The sequence below is a fragment of the Oryza glaberrima genome, chromosome 9 (assembly GCF_000147395.1).
Source record: "Oryza glaberrima chromosome 9, OglaRS2, whole genome shotgun sequence".
NCBI lineage: Eukaryota > Viridiplantae > Streptophyta > Magnoliopsida > Poales > Poaceae > Oryza > Oryza glaberrima.
Window position 1 is genome coordinate 21,636,944 of NC_068334.1, and position 21,080 is coordinate 21,658,023.

The 21,080-nt window shown below is 49.2% G+C and overlaps 6 protein-coding genes and 1 pseudogene across 6 annotated transcripts; 3 read left to right on the plus strand and 4 right to left on the minus strand.

Moving 5' to 3' along the window:
• Positions 1–2,252: 2,252 nt before the first annotated feature.
• Positions 2,253–3,511, plus strand: LOC127784765 (probable 2-oxoglutarate-dependent dioxygenase SLC2). The gene has a single exon (XM_052312133.1). The coding sequence runs from the start codon at positions 2,356–2,358 to the stop codon at positions 3,490–3,492; it is 1,137 nt and encodes a 378-aa protein (XP_052168093.1). The 5' UTR covers positions 2,253–2,355; the 3' UTR covers positions 3,493–3,511.
• A 238-nt stretch (positions 3,512–3,749) lies between these two features.
• On the minus strand, positions 3,750–4,748 carry LOC127784766 (uncharacterized). Its single transcript, XM_052312135.1, has one exon. The coding sequence runs from the start codon at positions 4,517–4,519 to the stop codon at positions 3,923–3,925; it is 597 nt and encodes a 198-aa protein (XP_052168095.1). The 5' UTR covers positions 4,520–4,748; the 3' UTR covers positions 3,750–3,922.
• A 264-nt stretch (positions 4,749–5,012) lies between these two features.
• LOC127784764 (ACT domain-containing protein ACR10) lies at positions 5,013–9,555 on the minus strand. Its single transcript, XM_052312132.1, has 6 exons — positions 9,113–9,555; positions 8,770–9,024; positions 8,321–8,426; positions 5,963–6,290; positions 5,579–5,863; positions 5,013–5,467 (listed from the first exon to the last, which is right to left on the minus strand). The coding sequence occupies exons 1-6, from the start codon at positions 9,270–9,272 to the stop codon at positions 5,318–5,320; spliced, it is 1,284 nt and encodes a 427-aa protein (XP_052168092.1). The 5' UTR covers positions 9,273–9,555; the 3' UTR covers positions 5,013–5,317.
• Positions 9,556–11,925: 2,370 nt separating this feature from the next.
• Positions 11,926–14,057, minus strand: LOC127784295 (protein SOSEKI 3-like; annotated as a pseudogene).
• Positions 14,058–16,123: 2,066 nt separating this feature from the next.
• Positions 16,124–17,477, plus strand: LOC127784297 (putative pectinesterase 14). The gene has a single exon (XM_052311504.1). It carries the CDS (start codon positions 16,249–16,251, stop codon positions 17,467–17,469), a length of 1,221 nt encoding a protein of 406 aa, XP_052167464.1. The 5' UTR covers positions 16,124–16,248; the 3' UTR covers positions 17,470–17,477.
• A 23-nt stretch (positions 17,478–17,500) lies between these two features.
• Positions 17,501–18,576, minus strand: LOC127784298 (protein SRC2-like). Its single transcript, XM_052311505.1, has one exon. The coding sequence runs from the start codon at positions 18,482–18,484 to the stop codon at positions 17,612–17,614; it is 873 nt and encodes a 290-aa protein (XP_052167465.1). The 5' UTR covers positions 18,485–18,576; the 3' UTR covers positions 17,501–17,611.
• Positions 18,577–19,956: 1,380 nt separating this feature from the next.
• On the plus strand, positions 19,957–21,054 carry LOC127784299 (peptidyl-prolyl cis-trans isomerase CYP19-3-like). The gene is made up of 2 exons (XM_052311506.1): positions 19,957–20,057; positions 20,382–21,054. Exon 2 carries the CDS (start codon positions 20,390–20,392, stop codon positions 20,927–20,929), a length of 540 nt encoding a protein of 179 aa, XP_052167466.1. The 5' UTR covers positions 19,957–20,057; positions 20,382–20,389; the 3' UTR covers positions 20,930–21,054.
• Positions 21,055–21,080: the final 26 nt, after the last annotated feature.

The following is a 21,080-nucleotide window of genomic DNA, read 5'->3' on the forward strand; positions in this document are numbered from 1 at the left end:
ACATGCACGTACCACACTTTTACGCCCGCTACACACCCACGTTGACACGTCCTGGCAAGAGTTCAAAGATAAAGTCATAAGAAAATACGAGCACATATGTTAGGTTTCGGACTTACATCGGGCTAGACCATAAGAAATTGATTTTAACATATGGGTGAAATTAGACTCCTTCGTCCTAAAATAAATATACTTCTCTAGTTTAAAAGGAGCACACTAATCTAAGATGGAGGGAGTACATAATTGATTGACATGATCTCTCTAGTATTTAATAACTTTGACCATATGCATTGGCTTCTCTTAGTATATGCTGTCCCACAAATTATTTGTCCCAAAATCAGATTAACTTGGTTTAAAAAGTATGTACCTTATTCATAGTCCCAGATTTATGTTCTTTCTAAACGTGTAGATCAAATATTCCAATATAGTCTTCCATTTTCATAGAGCAATGATATATAACATAATATTTTTTTAGAAATTTTAATCAACTAGCGTAATGCCTAATGCCCGTGGTGTTGCAATGGATCTTCTTTTTTTTAAAAAAAAAGTTCATTCTATATGTTTTTAAAGCCTCTAAAAGAAGTTATTTCTATTGTCTAATATGTCATGGAGTGATGAAAAATTTTATAATAAGGGTCGACTAACATATTTTTCATGTGCATGTAGGATCTTAGATTGTGTGGATATATAGGAAAAATGTAAAGCCTTCCCTCACTTTTTGTGGGCCTTGTATGGTAGTTGGGATGATGGTAGCATATCTTTTACTAAGATAAGTATAGATATATTTGAGTGACAAGAAATGCTTTGTAGAATGTGAATGGATTTCTCCGTGTATTGTTGGTCAAAATTAATTTTTATTTCATGTTGGTGATATGTTACATTAACCGTGAGATATATATAGTGATTTCATCAATGTCATGATGTGTTGACCCAACCTTTTTAAGTATATGTTTGGTTTGAGGGGCTAGATGGGTCCGGTTTGGGCAAACCCGTTTTTCAAGATGTTTAGTTTGGGGAATGATCTTTGAAAATGACTATCCCCTTCAATGAGACATTTAACTTTAGGGTATTTACATAAAACACCTAACAAATATTGATAATTATGGACCGTGCCTTTAGCCCTAACCCTTCCTCTCCCCTCTCGTCACTCCCTACGTCACCCCAATTAGTGAGTTGTGAGCTCATGCACCTCCATGCGATGCCTCCCGGCCTCGCCGGTTGACCAGAAGGGGTCAATGACACATGTAACCCCCTCCCTATACTCTTCCCTAAGTTGGTGGTGGTGAGTCTCCTAGCCTCGACAGCTTCACGTTGCTAGATCCGCCACCACCAGTTGCTGCCTCCTAATCACAAGCTTCAATTTGCCCCGCCGCAAACGCGGGCTTATATCCACTTCCCATCATCGGGCCACCGCCTCCTACATCCATCCCTTTAAGCCTGGCGATTTTCCCCTCTTTTCCTCTCCCTACATCCACCTCGAACCCAGGAGTTTACCGGAGAAGAAAGAAGGAAGAGGTGGGTGACTGAACCACAAATTGAATTGTATAATGTTAGGAATTTACAAGATTTTCTAAGATTAATAGCTTTAACAATTGCATGAACTTTAAAAAGGCGATAACCACAGTGCTAAAGTTCATCTATGACACAAATATTAGGGAAGGATCTAATATCAAATAATTAGAATGGGTGAGGCTTCGAACTTAGATCGTCTAGCCCACCACCTTGTGGAGCTAACCGGAAGACCCCTGGGCATTTCTCAGCTAAAGTTCATATATGGAGGAGCGGATTCTAATCCCTCGAGGAGATATCCCCTCGTATACCTTTTTCTTTCAAATTTGATGCAAATAGTTGTGAAAAATTCTAAAAAAAATTGACAATGTATAGTATAATGATACCTACTAGTCCACCAAAATTCAAGTTCAAATTAGATCTACACATCGAGAAACAATAAAGACAAATTTAGATATAAACAGTACACTACTATTCATAGGCTGAATTTGTCTTTTTTTTAATATCTTGACGTATGAGTTGAGTTTGGACTCAAGATTTTGTGGAGTTATATATATTTGTTGTATGAATGTATAACCGTTTAGATGGTTTTTAGGTAAATGAGAAAACATCCCCTCGAAAAATTAGAATAGTTTCCCCATATATAGCCGTCCTGTGGGATTAGAAGGGAGAGATGATCGAGGGGAAGAGGAGGGAGAAGTGGGGAATTAAGGAAAAGATGATTTCATTTGCTCCGGGTGGACGGCTATAAATATACGCGGCTAATCAATGACTTGTTAAGCAAGCCAGACGCACTCCCACTTTTAATCATCTACTCCCACCCTAATTTAATTTAGACGGACCTAGTTAATGGCCATCCTGGAGAGAGCAGAGGAAGCCAACATCGGCGAAGGCTCAGGCTCGTCGGAGTGGGAGCTGGGCGTCCGGCAGCTGTGCGACAGCGGCATCATCACCCTGCCCGCCCGCTACGTCCTCCCGCCCGCCGACCGCCCCGCCCGCTACGTCACACCACCTGCTCTGCTCCCCGTCGTCGACCTTGCCGCCCTCCGTGCTCGAGACCCCTGTCAGCTCGCCGCGCTCCACGCCGCCTGCCGGGACTACGGCTTCTTCCAGCTTCTCAACCACGGCGTGCCCCCCGACGCCATGCTGTACGCCGCTCGCCGCTTCTTCTTCGACCTTCCCCTGCCCGCCCGTAAGCGCTACATGTCCGCCGACATCCGCGCCGCCGTCCGCTACGGCACCAGCTTCAACCAGCTCAACGACGCCGTCCTCTCCTGGCGCGACTTCCTCAAGCTACTCATCCGCGACACGCGCCGCCTCGCCGACGTCCTCCCCTCCTGGCCCGACGCCCCCGACGACCTCAGGCCGGCCGCCGCGGCGTACGCCACGGCGTGCCAGAGGCTGTTCCGGGAGCTCATGGAGGCAGCGCTGGATGCGCTGGGCATCGTGCGGTGCCGCCGCCAGCTGCTGGAGGAGTGCGACGCCGGGTCGCAGATGATGATGGTCAACTGCTTCCCGGCGTGCCCGGAGCCGGAGCTGACGCTGGGCATGCCGCCGCACTCCGACTACGGCCTGCTAACCATCCTCCTGCAGGACGAGGTGAGAGGGCTGGAGGTGAGCTACGGCGACGGCGGCGGGTGGGCGGTGGTGGAGCCGCTTCCCGGCGCGGTGGTGGTGAACGTGGGCGACCACCTGGAGATACTGAGCAACGGGCTGTACCGGAGCGTGCTGCACCGTGTGCGCGTGAACGGTCGGCGGGCGCGCGTGTCGGTGGCGTCGCTGCACAGCCTGGCGGCGGAGCGTGTGATCGGGCCGGCGGCGGAGCTGGTGGACGAGCAGCGGGGCAGGCCGCGGCGGTACATGGACACCGACATGGCCGCGTTCCTTGCCTACCTCGCCTCCGCAGAGGGCAACCACAAGTCCTTCCTCCACTCCCGCAGGATCAACACCATTTCTTCTTCCGGACTGACCCAACCCAGCAACTAAATTAATTAGCTGGACGTACGGACTCTCTATCTAATACTAGTCGCCAAATTAAGAGTACGTCGTCCCTTCTAGCTAGTTCCTATACAAACATATCCACCCTGGTTGCAACTGTAGTGTTAAGCTAGCACGGAATCCATCACTGTACAAGCATGTGTGTACGTGCAGTGATTTAATTAATTAATTTGCTGAAAAATAATCCAAATTATATATTGTTAGGACGGTAATTAAGCAGCAAACAGGTACTAGTACTGACTGGACATCACAATCACATCAGCTAGCAAGGGAGATTACAGACTGATCTACAAGTAGCTCTGTACAGAGGCTACAACTAAAGCTTCAAATCCCCTGCACTTAATCGATCCTACGTACATACTCTGTTGAGCTAAGCAAACTGGAGCAATTAAAAGAAGGGAAACAGAGACTAGCTAGCTTAGGAAAGGTAGTTGGAGATGGCCTTGGTGCCCTCGGAGATGGCGTGGTTGGCGAGGTCGGCGGGGAGGACGAGGCGGACGGCGGACTGAACCTCACGGGAGGTGAGGGTGAGGCGGCCGGAGAGCTTGGAGAGGCGAGAGGCCTCGTCGGCGAGGCGCTCGAACATGTCGGCCATCATCATGTCGAGGACGTCCATGGTTTGGGCGGAGGCGCCCAAGTCAGGGTGCACCTGCTTCAGCACGCGCCACACGTACCTCTTGTACCCGCCATACTCCAATGCACCGCCTCTCCTCCTTCTACTCCTTTTTCTTCCATGCCCCGCGCGCTTCTTCTTCTTCGCTGCCGCCGCCTTGGGCTCGTTGGGGTCCTGCGTCTCTTGGCTCTGCAGCGGCACCACCGGCGGCGTCTCATCTGCAGCTGCACCCGTCTTGTTGCCGTCCACCTGCACAGTGACAGTGGGCTCCAGCTCCAGCTCCGCGGTGGTGGTGGTGAGCTGCACCTGCACGGTCTCCTGCACCACCTTGGTCTTGGTCTTCACCAACACTGCCACCTCCTTCTTCTTCTTGTTCGCCGCCTCCTTCTGCTTCGGAGCCATTTACCTACGTCAACCTGTGGCTTATTTGGGTTTTGCTTCAAGTCAGTGGATTATTTACCAAAGCTCCTCTCCTTTCCTTTCATTTATGGGTTGAAGCTGCAAACCATTTCCATGTCCATGGCGACGCGGGGGCGCGGCACGTCACATACGGGTGAACACGCGGCAGCCGCCCAGGAATGACGTGGTAACTTCTGCACGATTCCACCCCTCTCTCTACTACACCAGCTGCCCTGCCTTGGACTTGGCAACCACTGTTGCCAGTGGAGTGGAGTACTCCCGTCCCATCCCGAGTAAACAAGAGCCTGGCCCCATCATTCCAATGCGCCATATGTCAAGTGTTTGGACAAGAGACCAGTGTCGTGCATGTTGGCCCTCAGCTATACGACCAGTCAACTCTCTACTCAAAACCAAAGCTCCATTGAATATTGGCCTTAACCTTGAGATTTACTCCTGATTCATTTGCCAACAAGGCTATTGAATGAATGCATTCAATTGGTTCACTGGCTTGCTTACTAATTGCGGGCACTACCACTTTAGTAATTAGGAGTAAGCATTTCCTCCTGTTAGATAACTTGAGCACTATTCAGTTTTGATAGTGATACAACTAGAGGGGAGTGCTCCCTAACTAAACAGACTGAAATTAGCTGCTGATTGATTAGTCAAAGCTAGCTACTGCCAACGCATTCTACCACGAACGACTTAACAAGGCACACAATTTACAGCAGCCACTACCAACTATGTACAAGGCAAAGGACGTGTGTTCCATAAAAAAACTAACTAGAACTACTACTAGTAGGATTAGGATGGAGGAGTGTCGTCCCAGCCCATGAGCATGTTGGTGACTCCATCAACAATCTTGCTCCGCAATGAAGAATGATCTCCCTCACCAAGGTGCACCCTGTAAACCTCCCATTCCCTATCACCCACCACATGCCGACCAATCTCAGCCTACATGCATGCAACAGGTGTCGTCAATCAATCGATGGTAAAGGACTCAAGGCACAAATGCAAGCAAGTTATACAAGTTATACAGATACAGTAGTAAGTTGAAATGCGTACCAAGAAGATCCGTTTGTGAAGCTTCTTGAGAGCAAGGGTGATGTCGTAGAACACCAGCGGTCTACCCTTGCCCGACACCTCCACTGGGTTAGCCACCAGCAGTTCCGTGTCAGGGCCTCTGTTTACCAATGCCACGCGCAGCGGACGGTGGAGCTCTGTTCTCAGCCGACAACACAGCGCTCTTTGCTTGTGCTGGTCAACTATTTTCTTCCCATCTGATTGCACAGCAAACAAATCTACCTCACAGCTCCCATTCTGGCTGGCATAGAATCGTCCATACGAAATCTGAAACCAAAATTGAACATTCTTCATACATACTATTCCAAAAAAAAAGCCAACAAAACTTGGTATCTTCGAACCAAATCATTCTTCTCTTGTGGTTACCTGGATGTTACAGTCCTTGAGTGTTCTCATGATGTCATATATGAGGCCTTTATGGTCACCACACTGGATCTGAATAAGAGTGTGCGCAGGACTAAGAGAGTTGTCCATTGCAACTGACAAACCACCACAAGACCTGGATTGCTCCTCGACAACCTCTACGTTAAACATCTCTTCCACCGCAGAATGTGGCAACAAAGTAGAAGCTTGGAGGCAAGAGGACATTTCCTCCGTAGCAGATTCTATTTCACAGCTTGTCAAGGAGTCACCTAAAACACTCTGAAGTTTGTCATAGGTCTCTTCCCTTCTGCTCTTTGTATGTAGAAGTTCCCTGAGGTCATTGCAAACGTCGTAAGATATAACATGCATGAGAGTTTTGATCATTTACATTACATAAAAAGGACGTGAAGATTATTTTGCACAAACAAAGGGCTTACAACCAAGCCCCATTTTACTGTACAGAAACAGATAAAGCATTCAGCACTGTTCCAGGCATGGAGATTATACTTCACATGATAGAACTTGCTGAACATAAATTGCACCAAACTGAAGATCCTTTGTAACAGTATTTGCCATCCAATTTGCCGCCCTTTAAGAAATTACCATTTGATCTATAAGCCTTTCAATTTTACCATCATGACTGCGAATTTCTTCATTCCGTGCCACTTCCTTTCGGTTCGAGCGCGTCGTCTGTCTAAGTTTGTCCGTCCGTCCGTCTGCCTGCTGACACGTCCATCTGTTCACCCCATCGCTGGTGTTGCCGTTCAGCCCGCTGGCCCCTTGCCTCGGGCATCCCAACAGTAACACCGCACGAGGACCGTGAAGCAGCTCTTGGGGGTCGTCGTCCGTCTGCAGCTCTAGCCTCCAGCGACAGCTCCTCCTGCCAGTGGACAGGCACCCACTGCCGTCAGATGGCACGGTAACTATATCGAATGCCCTTCCTCAGCCGTTCTGCTGTGGGCTCCGCACGACTGCTTCCATGGTGGCAGTGGCTGTTCCCGGCGTTCCACAGCTGCGCTCGCCAGCGCTGGCTCCTAGGGTACTCGAGAGCTCGTCCATCGTCGCCACATGCACCATGCTCACTGGCCTCAGCCATTGGGTGAATCGGTTCAGCGCCATGGCAATGGCGATGGCTCTGCTCCCAACAAGGATCCCCTTCTCCTTTTCTTTGGATTCTTTTAGATCAGAAAAACAGCGGCAAAGTCAAGCGAAAGTCAAGCGAAATTCGGTGGGATGGAGTTTGTTTCCTGCTCCCTGCCCGCCGATGGACGCCACTGTCCCGTACATTCTCTTGTGCTTGTTTGTTCTAGCATGCTCTCAATTTTGTGCTTTTCTTTGGTAATCGTAGTATAAACTCCTCCAGAGTTGATTCTGAGCCTTTCAGCCATGGCGATCTGGTTCTCGATGATCTGATTGCATAGATTTGGTCTCTTGTGGAGGGGAAAATGTTTTCCGGCTGAGCGGCAATGGCAGGTGTCGGCTACACCTAGCAAGAGTGGCAGTGCCAGCTGACAGGCGAACACAGACGGATGACACACTCAAACTGAGGGAAGTAGCACGGAATGAAGAAATTCGCAGTCCTGATGGCAAAATTTGAAAGGCTTACGGGCCAGTGAATTGGATGGAAAATACTGAATTTCTCACCTACCTACCTAGTCAACCAGATTTATCTGAAAAAAGGAAGAATGGATGTATTCACCCTGTCAGGCTAGTGTTACGAACCCACTCCATGTGATTTAGTGAATTCTTGCACAAACAAATAATTCTTCCTCCAACACTTGATACATGAGTATTTGAGGATACAAATGGGGGAAAAGGAATCAAGACTGAGAATCAGCAGTAGGTTGGAGAAGAAGACATAGCTAGAGATTGGAGAAGAGAAGAGAGATACAGAGGTTGAAGAAGAGAGAGCATCGGAAGGAAGAAGTCAAGTTTCATCTGTTCTGTTATGTTCCCTCCCCATTTGTTGGCTCTGCTCCTTTTGTAGTGGCTGGAGTGGTCGGCTTGTCGCCGGATTGGGCCTAGCCAGCCCTGAGCTCAATATGCATACCAATCCGGCCCAGTTACATGACAGCTAGTTGCTACATGAACAAGATACTGTTGTATATACTATTGCAATGATACTCCTCTATAACTACCTACCTAGAAGAATGAATAGCACATCCCTCAGGAAGAAGTGTATAATCAGCAACCATGTAAGTTTCAGTAGAGAGGCAGAACCAAACAATAAGCAACTTTGCAAGGGTTAAGAGAAAGTATGGCGGGATATTTGTGAAAAGATAATATTTTGTTCTGGGAATTATAGCAAAAGAATCTGGATGGGAGTAGTGAAAAGGATGTGTGGGGAGATAAGAAGTGGACCTAGCATCTGTGATGAAGAAAAGATCCAGCACTCTCCCATCAGGTGTGGTGGAGACCTTCACTCTACGAATTGTGAGTTCCAGTTCGCACAGCACTCGTGTCACGTCTGCAAAGCACAGAAGCAAGCAGCTCCAAATTAGGCCTTTTTCTAGTAAAATATCTTCACTGGAAGCACTTAAATATTTTTTTTAGGGCTTAGCTCGCTAGTAATCCTGAGCTCCTAAGTCTTGTGAGGAATTGAAGCAACATTTTGAAGAAATGAAGCTGAAGAAAAGGTTTATGGCTAAACTAGTAAATCAGTTTGTTGCAAAGAGATTGGGGCATATGAATTGGTTGCTAACTTGGTAATTTCATTCATCATTGTGTGGTGAGATTAGGGCTCAAAAAAGTAAAAGGAAACCCATGGGGCAGAGAAATGAAAAGAAAAGAAAAGGTAGTGAGTACTCCACCATGCAAGAGGCCCATACGGTCGTAGCAGAAGAATTTGAGCAAGAAGATGTTGGGAGAGGGGGCAGGTGCATCGTGGTCGTGGTGGTGGAGACCAGCGGCGGCGAGGTGGTGGTTGTCGAGGCCGAATGGCGCGGCGACAGGGCAGAGCTGGATCAACCTGTCCTTGAGGAGGTCCCATCTCATTGCCATGGCGCGGCCGGGCCTTGCAACCACCCACAGCACGATGTAGCACCACCTCCCATCAGTGCTCATGTCTACAATCCAATCCAATCCAATCTCTTCTCTTGGACTGCTATAATGAGGAAAGAAGAGGGAATACTAGAGGAATGTTATATATTTTACCTCCCTTGACGATGTTGAGGCCGAAGAGGAGGACAAGGCGGCAGAGGTCGCAGCCGAGGCCCGTCTTGTCGGGGCAGCTAATGGTCACCACGGTTGGCTCGCCGGCGACATCGCCGTGCCGGACTTGCACCACCTCGTCGCTGGGATTCGGAATCCCCATCCAATTCTCAATCTCCACTCACTCACTAATAGCTAGCTACTTGTTTCGTAGGAGTACCCTAATAATAGATGGAAATTAATCTTGGATTGGAGGACGCTCGCATCAAATCTAACAAAGGATTTGATTGATGTGTTGCTAATTGCGATTGCTTTTGCTTGCTCCAAAGTCCGAACAAGGAGGAGGTCGTTTGGTCGTTTGGGCGGCGGCGGCGGGTAGTCAAGAGCCAAGAGCGAAGCGAGACGAGGAATCTTCGAGGTGGATTCCCCCCTTTCCCCTCTCTCTCTTTTCGGATTTCCGGCCACTTCCTATATTCCAATTTACCCCCTTTTTTTTTCTTTTTTGCCAAAGGCATTTTATTTTATTTATTTATTTATTATGAGATTTGACAAACAGTAATACTGCTCTCTCTCTCTCTCTTATATATATATATATATATATATATATATATATATATATATATATATATATATATATATCATAATGGAATTCATTCCCGTTAATTAGCTAGGTCAAACTTTACACATACTCCACATATAATTCATTAAATCATACTCTTACTGCGACTTGGTGCCGGAGAAAATAAATAAATAAATAACGTGGTAGCTTGGAAATTGGACTGGAAAGTAAATCCAACTTTAGAATCCTTCACAGCACGCATTTGCGACTAAATCCACTGGTCGGTCGGTCGTCTCCGTCTATATATGTGTATGGGGTGATATTTGGACTTTGCAATGCAATGACGTGACGACCCAGCCACCACTAACCTACTACTAGTACACTCGACGATCATCATCGATCGAATTGTTGCTCACTTGGTCCACAGCAATTCCAACATAAATTCATTCGGTATATACGTACTATTCTCCATATACTCGGCACATGCACATTTTAATCATTAAGTACTTGTTAATTAGAGCCACATGCAAACATACTTCCTCTATAAAAAAAATCTAGATGAAGATTTGACATCATCTAAGACTATAAATCTGGACAACCATATATCCAGATTAATTATCTTATGTGGTAATAGGTTAGTTTTTTTTTAATGACGGAGAGAGTATGCAGTAATCTTCTTTCAACAATACACTCAATCAATGACCGCCCCGGTAGGTTAAGTAGGGGTAGGTCAGATGCAAAAGTACAACATATATTTACACTGTAGACGCGTCCAGTAAATTGCAGCTGGAGTATATATATACTCCAGTATCTAACTAACACATATCGTCCTGCATCACATCACTTTCTTCTTAAATTCTATAAAATTATTAACGGCATGTTAGTTAGAAACAGTAATATTGCATCTTGCAATATCTTAACCAACTCATCAAACTATTCAAGTGAAAAATAAAATCACCAAAACTCATCTAGTTAGGTTTCTTATGATGGAATCAGTCCACCCGGATTTAAATCCTAGACTTATATGGGTACTCGCACATTTATGGCTGTGTTTAGTTCACGCTAAAATTGGAAGTTTGTTTGAAATTGGAACAATGTGACAGAAAAGTTGGAAGTTTGTGTGTGTAGGAAAGTTTTGATGTGATGGAAAAGTTGGAAGTTTGAAGAAAAACTTTGAAACTAAACACGGCCTATGGCTATATTCTTTTAGTGTTAGCCGACATGCCCTTGACATTGAGACGTCTGTGGTGACTTCATCGATCTCAATGTATATCGGCTCAATCTTTTAAATGTGACTTCGTCGATCTCAATGTATACCGGCTCAATCTTTTGAATGTGCTTATAGAGGTAGGGTGTACGCGTGTTTTAAATGTCTGCATTTGTACCGTATTTAAAAAATAAAACCCGCTCGCAATTCAGATGTGATATTTCTAACATACATATATATAATAAAATCGATAGTGAAGAGAGGATGGCAACGTAGATATATTCATGATTGGAGGGGATGAAAAAAATTAGGATTTTAAAAACATAAGAGTAGGAAAACGGGATATATTCAAAAGCAAAACATACGATTGGATTGCCGTGACATGTTGAATCCTATGAAAAGTAGTCACGGGATTGCTAAAAATATGTGTTTGGATGGCTCACAAGAAAAATATAGGATATTTTAGATTACGTGTTACTTAAATTGAGTAAGAGAAGAGGGAGAAAGAGTGATGTTGCTTTGGAATTCCCATAGGAGAAAGTAACTTAGGCCGAGTTTAGTTACAAACTTTTTTTTCGAACTTTTAACTTTTCCATCACATCAAAACTTATCTGCACACACAAACTTCTAACTTTTCTATCACATCGTTTCGATTTCAATCAAACTTTTAATTTTGGCGTGAACTAAACACACCCTTAAAATCCAATGGATTGGGGGCATTGGAATGAATTCCAAAGGATTTTTGCAAGTCCAAGGGTGCGCTCGTTCCCACGGGCAACCACTCCCGCCACCTCGTTTTTTTCGCGCGCGCTTCCCAAGCTGTTAAATAGTGTGTTTTTAAAAAAAGTTTATATATAAAAGTTGGTTTGAAAAATTCATATTGATCTATTTTTTGAAAAAAATAGCTATACTTAATTAATCACACGCTGATGGCCTGCTCCGTTTTTCGTGCCGGAGGGATTTTCCTGTCACTCTCGATCGGGGCCCAAATCTTACAAACCAAACAATCTTCATAGGAAAAAAAATCCTAAGGATTCCAATCCTTCACTGTAACTTTTTTAAGGCACAATTAACAGACGATAGCTTATTGGCACATACATAAAGCTTAATTGTAGCTTCTTTTTGAAGGTATAAGAAGAGGAGGATAGAGACATCGATCTGGTTGTGTGACTCTACCAGTACAGCTTATTATTATTATTATTTTCGTGGAAGATGTGCTGTGGACGGTACATTTGAGTTTGACAGCGAAATAGTGGAGGAAAATAATTAAGCAAGGCCGCCACTGTGACGACGACGATGGAGTTGATAATTAGAGGAACAAGCCAAGCCACCTGCAGCTGGGTGCACAGTGCTACTGGATATGGTAACGCGGGCTCCAGAAGCAAGCCTGCACATATATATACTCGTTGATCGTAGATAATAGATGAGATTAAGCAGCAAGCAATGAAACAGAAACAGAGTAATCTAGTCTATATAGAGTATAAAAAATGTTGTTAGTTACCTCTCCTCGATCTTGATGACCTTGTCGTCGTGTTTGTCAAGACGGAATGCTACGACTACCGGCCTTGAATGTGCCAGTTCGTTTGTAGTATTACCAGCAGCTGCTGCTGCCGAGCTAACAAAATCCTCCGGCCTGGGTGCATTTGAGCATTCTATTTGGGACTGTACTAGTGGTGGTGCATTATCATCAGCAACTCTGCAATTAATTAATTTTAAGCCGAAGAAGAATGTATAATTAATAAGTACTGAATGTATGAATGTAATCGCGCTAGCAGGTGCAGGAGGAGTGGCCGGCACATGTATATACGTACTTGAGCTTCCCTGCTGCATTAGCATTACTAGTACTGATTGTACCACCGGAAAAACGATCCTGCTCATGAGGCAGCTGCTGCTTATTGACGAGATGAGACAGAGGAGACAGCACCGGCGACAATGGCAAAGACTCAACCTGCTGTAGCTGCTGCTTAGCAGCCGCAGCCGCAGCCGCTGGAATGGGAATGGAGGAGCCGCAACCGCAAGCGATGAGACGCATGAGCAGGTTGGCCGGCTTCACCCTGTAAATCGACATGGAACAGCTTCTTCTTCTGCTGCTGCTGTTATCTGCGCCTCCTGCTGATTCTTCTTCATCATCTTCATCGTAATCATCTTCCAGCATACTCCTGAAGCCGGAATATTCGGCCATTATCAGTGACTCGAGGCTCCGGCTGCTGCTGCTGCTGCTGCCTCTTCCTCCTGCCGCCCCCTGCTTTTGGGCAGATGGCGCCGCAATCGATCCAGTAACAGTAAAGGAGCTGTCGTCATCTGTCTGCGTTGCCGCCGACGCAACCACCACAGCTGCTGCAGACCTGCGCGCCTCGCCCACTACTTGCTTCTCGTCCTCTTTCTCTTTGCTGTTGTTATTATGGGACGAGCTGCTGCCTGAAGAAGAGGCAGAGGAGGAAGAAGATGACGACGACGACGATGATGAATGTGGCTGAGTCCTACAGGAGGAGGTGCATTGGTCATCGCCAACGACGACGATGTTGGCGTTGGCGTCGGTGGAAGAAGAGGATACAAGAGAGACATGAGCAGCAGCGGCAGCATGAGGTGGCAAAGAGTGATGAGCGCTGCTGCTGGTGGAGGTGATCAAGGGATGGTGGCGAGGAGGAGGATCGATGAGGTGGTGGAGATGGAGAAGGGAGGCCTTGAGGACGTAGTCGTGGGGTCCTGTAGGGAGCAGGAGGTCGTCCGGGTGGGAGAGGTCATGCCACACGTAGCCGCCGCGGTAGCTCCGCTTGCACGACCACGAGTACATGGCCGCCATCCCCTTACCTCGCAGGGCGTCCAGCCGCCGCGTCACGTCTCGCAGCCGCAGCTGCACATGCACTTGCTCCTCGCCGTCGCCCACCTCCGCCTCCACCTCCACCTCCACCTCCATCAGGTGTGGGTGCTCCAGCCCTCCCTGCCGGCTTCGGCACAGATAGTACACCACCGCCACCTTCCTCCTCCTCGTCGTCTTCTTCTTTTCACTTGTCGTCGTCAACTCACCTGCTGCTGACTTCTTGCTGCGCCCACCACCACCAGCTTCTGCCTGCGACAACCACGACATCGATATGATACAAAGAGATCAGGAGGCAGAGAGAGCCTGTATCTGTATGCATGCAGATGCAAGTGGAATGATATTTTGGATTGTCGATGACAGATCGAGCTCGATCGATCTTCTTTTCTAACTGTCTGAACAACGATATATATACAACGTACGTACCACGCACAATAAAGATATATGATGTACCTACCAGTACATGAATGATCATCGATCTCTGTTTAATTTCACACGCTAGCTTGCTGGCTTCTTCTTCGATCGGCCAGCCAGCCCACTAGCGTACATTTCATCCCTGTCATTACAACTGCGTTTTAATTTCTTCCATAGTACCACTACATACTAGTACAAGCTAAGCTAAGCTTTTTCAACAACAATAATTAAGATCCAATATACTCAATTCAAATCGATGGAGGATGCAATTGAGGAGAGGTGGAGGTAGCGTACTCAAGTGAACGACAAGCAGTAAGTAAGAGCGTAGAGTACGTACGTACGTCTGACAATTAAGCCGTTACAAAAGTACGTACGATACGACACAGTTGGTGGCGCTTGTATATGGGGACTGTTACTCCAACTAGTACCATTTAATTAGTACGTTAAAACACACAATGGTACGTACTGATACTCAATACTCTACTCCTAACAAGTTTAGGAACGAGGATATGGGTCAGGCCGAGACGGCCCACAATAATATTACTCGATGGGCTTGTAGTATCTAATAGGAAAAAGTACACCCAAGGTCCCTCAACTTGTCATCGAGTTATAAAATCATCCCCCAAACACAAAACCAGATATCCGGCGTCCCCCAACTAATCAAAACCAGTCAAAATAGGTTCTTCAGTAGTTTTGACCCTAGTTTTATCCTACGTGACGCTGAGTCAGCTTGAGACCCATGTGGACCCCACATGTCAGGATACCACGTCAACGCACACCTCTTCCCCCTCCTCTCCCTTCCTCCTCCTCTCTCTCTCTCTGGGCAAGCCGGCCGTCCGGTGGGGAGGAGATCGTCCGGGCGAGGCGGGAGAGGAGGTCCGGCGGCCGGCGACGCGGGACGCGCGCGCGGTGCTCGTGCGTACCTCTAACTCCATCAAGGAGGCCGAGCTCCGATTCGAGGAGATCAAGCAGGTCGTTGAGGCGCCGCAGGAGGCCGGCGTCGGCGTGTGGCAGAGCAGCGCAGCAACGGAGGAAAGGAGAGGGGAGCCATGGCGAAGCTATCTCCCGCCACCGTGCACAACCTCGTGCCCCGCTTCCTTCCGCTTCTGCAGACGCCGTCGACTCCTCTCCCGCCATGCGCTGCCCACTGCCTGTTGCGGAGTCACTGACTCCTCTCTCGCTAGGCGCCGCCTGCCGCACACCGTGCGCCGTTGTTTTGGAGTAGATGAAGGGGAAAGGCTAGCGTCTTGAGCGCGCGTGAGCGGGAGATGATGGAGCAGTCTTCCCGTGTCATCGTCGCCGTCATACACGCCAGCCCGCTGCTCACGCTGTCGTCACCCGCGCCGACAGCACCGACGTCGTCGTGGACGCCGACGGGCCACGCTGGCGCCTGGCAGCGGAGTTGGTGTTAGAGTGCAAGACGTGCAACAAGAGGTTCCCGTCGTTCCAGGCACTGGGTGGGTACATGACGAGCCACACGCGGCTACAGGCGAAGCTGCTGAGCGACCCCGCCGCTGCGGCGGCCGAGAAGAACAGGGCACACGTCCACGAGTGCGCCGTGTGCGGGGTCGAGTTCTCCACCATCACCGCTCTCACTGTCATTCTATGGTCTGGAGAGCCCGAGGAAGAGAGGGAGAGGTGGAGGAGGCTGGTGGAAGAAGATGAATCCCTGATAGGTGAGGCCTATATGGGTCACACTTTTTTTTTAAGCTGAGTGCCACGTAGGACGAAGATCTAGTGTGGACATGACAAGCTAAAACCGACAGTATATTTACTCCGGTTTTCGGATTTGGGGAGGTGTTATACCTGGTTTTATAGCTGAGGGATGCGAAGCGACGAAGGCAAGGATGAGGGAGAAAAAAATAGACTTATTGCATACATATATAGAGTAGCTAGCAGCTGTTGGGTAACGGTAACGCAACGCAGGCCCAGAGAGCAAGAATTGAAGCAACCGCATGTATCCCTTCCCACCACATCCTTGATCAAGGAAAGGAAGCACTCAAATCTTTGCTCCTACGCATGCACCCATCAATTCATATACTCTATTGATCCAATGCTGTGTTGATTTGCCCGATGCTTAATCGATCAGAGACAATGAAGCAACACGCGGGCTAGCTAGTATTAGATCGACAAGGAGGAAGATGAACAAGTGCAGGTCTAGCAGTAGCAGTAGCAGGGCCTTGTATGCTCTCCTCCTCACTTCTCTTATACTAACAGTAATAGTATTGTACCTCCCGCCTCCACCTGATCCTCTTTCCCAATCCCAATTCGAATTCGACCAACTAAAGCTTGACGATCATCCGCCGCCACCGCAGCTGCACCGCCGCAGGACGAAGCGGTGCGCCGAGCACCTCAGGTGGGCGGCCTCCCTCGCCTCTCAACACAATGCCACCCTCCTGCTCACCGTCGATCGCAACCAGGCCGCCGGCTGCGCCAACTTCACCACCATCCAGAAGGCGGTGGACGCGGTGCCCGACTACGCCGCCACACGCACGCTCGTCGCCGTGGACTCCGGCATCTACAGGGAGAAGGTGGTGTTGTGGTCCAACAAGACGGCCCTCACGCTGCACGGCCGCGGCAACCTCAACACCACCGTCGCCTGGAACGCCACCTCCAACTCCACCGGCGGCAGCACCGTGTACAGCGCCACCTTCTCCGTCCTCGCCCCCGCCTTCGTCGCCTACAACATCACCTTCCAGAACACGTCGCCCCCGCCCGAGCCCGGGGACGCAGGGGGGCAGGCGGTGGCGCTGAGGGTGGCCGGCGACGAGGCGGCGTTCCACTGGTGCGGGGTGTACAGCGCGCAGGACACGCTGCTGGACGAGTCCGGGCGGCACCTGTTCCGCGGCTGCTACATCGAGGGCTCCATCGACTTCATCTTCGGCAACGCACGATCCCTCTACGTGGGTTGCACCATAAGCTCCGTGGCCATGGCGAGCGCGACGGGGAATAAGGAAGTGACGGGGAGCGTGACGGCGCAGGGGAGGGCGTCGGCGGCGGAGAGGACGGGGTTCGCGTTCGTGCGGTGCAGCGTGGTGGGGACGGGGCAGGTGTGGCTGGGGAGGGCGTGGGGGCCGTACGCGACGGTGGTGTTCGCGGAGACGTACCTCGGCGACGTGGTGGCGGCGGAGGGGTGGGACGACTGGGGCGACCCCGGCAGGCGGCAGCAGGTGTGGTTCGCGGAGTACGCGTGCTGGGGCCCCGGATCCGCCACCGCCGCCACCGGCAGGGTGTCCTACGCGCGGCAGCTTGACCAGCGCCAGGCCGCGCCCTTCATGGACGTCTCCTACATCGACGCCAACCAGTGGGCGCTGCCACCGTCGACGCCGGAACTCTACGGATCGAGATATACTCCCAGCTAGCTAGGATCACACACACACACACACACACACGAGTTTTAATTTAATTTGATATTGATTTGTAAGACAAGGATGATAAAAACACAAGACTCAATTACAATAATCTCACTCCCCTGCAAGTGCAATTCGAATATCATATAAATTATTAATAGTCGTCATCGCCGTAGTCGTCGTAGCCACCACCGCCGCCGCCGTAGCGGTCCTCCTCCACCCGCTCCGCCACGCGATCCTCAAACTTGTTCTCCAGGTAGCTGGCGCCGCCCGCCAGCGCCAGACCGCCAAGAACGCCGGCCGCCGCGCCAACCGCCAGCCCACCCCCCATGCCCATCTTGCTCTTCTTCTTTGCATCCACAGGAGGCGCTCCATAGCTGACAGCTGCAGGTTGAGGTGGCGCGGCGGAGCCATAGGCAGGTTGAGTAGGAGCCGCTCCTCCATAGGCCGACGGGTATCCAGCAGGAGGGGCCGCGGAGTACGGAGCCGGAGGGGCCCCGCCATAGGCATAGCCATAGCCACCAGTTGTAGTGTTACCGTAGGCGTAGGGGTCACGGGACGACTGCTGGTGGTAGGGAGCAGGGTACGCCGGCGAGGGGTCGTAGTAGCGCTTGGGCTCGCGGACGGCGACGCGGACTTCGAGGCGTCCATGGGGGCGGCCGGAGGGGCGCTTGAGACGGAGGGAGCGGGAGGCTCGGGCGCCTATGCCGGTGTCGGCGAGGACGTCGCGGAGCGGGAGGCGCGCGGAGCCGACGAGGGGCTTGACGCCGTCGGTGGCGTTGGCGTGGACGACGTCGAGGTAGAGGACGGCGTCGTCGAGGCGGGTGGAGGGCGGGAGAGGGACGGTGAGCTTGTCATCCCAGGTGGGGTTGTCGGCGTTGTCGAGGTCGACGCGGGTGGAGCACTTGGCGCCGTCGTCGATCCACACGACGGCGTAGGGCTTGAGGTCGCCGTTGCGCCAGTTGACGTTCTTGAGGTCGCGCGCCGAGGCCACCGTCACCTCCACCTCGTAGCGCGACGCTGCCATGGCTAGTGCTTTTGCTTTGTGTAATAATGCTTGTGCTCCCCTTGCTTTTTAATGGTAAGGCAAGTCAGGAGGGCAGGTCAGCGAGGCGCGTGGGTGGGTGATGGCCTGATGGGGAAGAACCGAACAAGAGGTGGTGACTGGACGCGATTTGGCTGGTGGAGGAGCTGCCATGTTTGACCGACCCAGCGTGGGCCTGCTTCCACTTGTCAATGCATGCTCACCTCAACCTTCGCTCTTCGCTCCTTCCTTCCTCCCTTCTTTCCTTGGGTCATCCATCAATCATCCCTACTAAATCCAATTAAATATTTTTTGTTAGTTTAATTGCACTTTGGACTATATACATAATATTACCAAATGGCAGTTTTCTTACATTGTTTGTTTCCAACAGCTTAGCCCTTAAGGAACGACAACACCCCCACTCATTCATCGCCGGTTTGGTGAGGGCGTCAGTTTCTTTTTTTTAAAGAAAAAATAAATTAAGGCTCAAATTTGACTTTACATTGTTGAAACTGTAGTTTTTTTTTCCCACTCATGTTAACCGGGACTATGTTTTTTTACCTCAGGTTAACCGGGACGATGGAAATTGCTTTATCAGAATTTTCTTTTTGTGCATCTCTTCAAGAAAGTAGGTAGGTTTTGTTATGTAAGTTTTTTTTATTGTACAGAAGATGCACACTCACTATGTTTGGATTCAAACGTAGGATTAGGTTTTTTGGACAGACGGAGTACATCACATTACACTCACACACTTTTTTTATTACATGGTAGACGTACACGCGAAACAAACTCCACCACACTCGTAAATACGTTCCCTATCAGGTACATAATATTCGTGGGTGGATTTAAACCCTGGTGGATGAAGTCATACATCCACGTCTCTACCATCACGCCACTTGTGCTTTCCCATCATAAGTTTTACACCATCAATTACGAGGCGATTACTTTTTATTTTGTTTCAATTTTTAGTTATGTCTAAATTGCTTGTAGTAACATAAACATCTTACTAAGGGTGTGTTTAGTTCACGCCAAAATTAGAAGTTTGATTGAAATTGAAACGATGTGATGAAAAAGTTAGAAGTTTGTGTGTGTAAGAAAATTTTGATGTGATGGAAAAGTTGGAAATTTGAAGAAAAAGTTTGGAACTAAACTCAGCCTAAGTTTAAATGCTTTCAAATAAAAACATTTCTAAAGATTGCATCATCATGTTTGATGATTTCAGAACGCCCAAACCCAAAGCACGGCAGGAAGAAAACCTGAAGGCGCAGCATGGGCACGGTCGATGGAGGTTGAATGCACGCCACATTTCTGACATCTTGTATTGCCGGACGAAAAAGAACTGTTTTGCACGAAAGGAGAGAGAAGGCAGAAGTGGTTAGTTGGGGGAAATGGGCTGGGCTTGTTACTTGCACAGCCCAACAAAGTCCCTCAAAAGGGCCTAGCCCATTAAGCCCATTGGACGAAACCCTAAACCCTTTCCTGAGGTCTTTTTATGCCGCCGAGCCGTCCCCTTCCTCTTCTTCCTCATCAGATTGTTTCCGCCGCCGACGCGCCGATCTCCTTCTTCCAGTTCCAGGTGGGTTCTTCCTCCTTTGCGTGCTGCTGCTTTAATTTGGTGCGCACATATCGAAGGCTTTTAGGCGTCGAGTAATCAAAAGGCCTAATGAGCTCAAAGCTTGTGCAAGATCGATCGATTTTGTCAATTCTCCATCCACACCTTTGCCGCCTCCATTAGGCATCTGGGATGGATGGATGTTGTCCACACTTCACTTGTTCTTCTTTATCAATCTTTGTTTGCTTCTACTTCACTAGTAATAGCATGTTATGGAGATTGTATATATGTAATGGAGTAGTAGGAGTATTCGTTCGATTTGATTAACTGAACTGAACTAGCCTCCAGGCTAAGCCATGGCGAGCAAGAACCCCAAGGTGTTCTTCGACATCCTCATCGGCAAGGCCAGGGCCGGCCGCGTCGTCATGGAGCTCTTCGCCGACACCGTCCCCAAGACGGCCGAGAACTTTCGCTGCCTCTGCACCGGCGAGAAGGGCCTCGGCGCCTCCGGCAAGCCGCTGCATTACAAGGGTTCTGCCTTCCACCGTATCATACCCAACTTCATGTGCCAGGGCGGCGACTTCACCCGCGGCAACGGCACCGGCGGCGAGTCCATCTACGGCGACAGGTTTGCCGACGAGAACTTCAAGCTGCGCCACACCGGCCCAGGCGTGCTCTCCATGGCCAACGCAGGGCCAAACACCAACGGCTCCCAATTCTTCATCTGCACCACGCGCACCACCTGGCTCGACGGCAAGCACGTCGTTTTCGGCAAGGTCGTCGACGGATACACCGTCGTCGAGAAGATGGAGCAAGTCGGCTCCGGCTCTGGCGGCACGGCCGAGCGCGTCCTCATCGAGGACTGCGGCCAGCTCGCCGACGACCACGCCAACTGATTATATTAGATTACTTACTTACTAGAGTATATTTTCTTCCTTTTACAAGGAATTTTGTGACATTGTTCCGTTCTTCTTCTTGTATCAATAACAATCCAATGTTAGAAAACATTTATTTATAACTATGCTCTTAGCCCTCAATGTTATATAG

Bases quoted from the DNA above. Each gene is read 5' to 3' on its own strand.
- LOC127784765 (XM_052312133.1), top strand. From the start codon at position 2,356: ATGGCCATCCTGGAGAGAGCAGAGGAAGCCAACATCGGCGAAGGCTCA.
- LOC127784766 (XM_052312135.1), bottom strand. From the start codon at position 4,519: ATGGCTCCGAAGCAGAAGGAGGCGGCGAACAAGAAGAAGAAGGAGGTG.
- LOC127784764 (XM_052312132.1), bottom strand. From the start codon at position 9,272: ATGGGGATTCCGAATCCCAGCGACGAGGTGGTGCAAGTCCGGCACGGC. The intron at 9,025-9,112 runs GTAAAATATATA...ATTGGATTGTAG, and splicing joins CCTCAACATCGTCAAGGGAG to ACATGAGCACTGATGGGAGG. The intron at 6,291-8,320 runs GTCCACTTCTTA...CAATGACCTCAG, and splicing joins TTCTTCATCACAGATGCTAG to GGAACTTCTACATACAAAGA.
- LOC127784297 (XM_052311504.1), top strand. From the start codon at position 16,249: ATGAACAAGTGCAGGTCTAGCAGTAGCAGTAGCAGGGCCTTGTATGCT.
- LOC127784298 (XM_052311505.1), bottom strand. From the start codon at position 18,484: ATGGCAGCGTCGCGCTACGAGGTGGAGGTGACGGTGGCCTCGGCGCGC.
- LOC127784299 (XM_052311506.1), top strand. From the start codon at position 20,390: ATGGCGAGCAAGAACCCCAAGGTGTTCTTCGACATCCTCATCGGCAAG.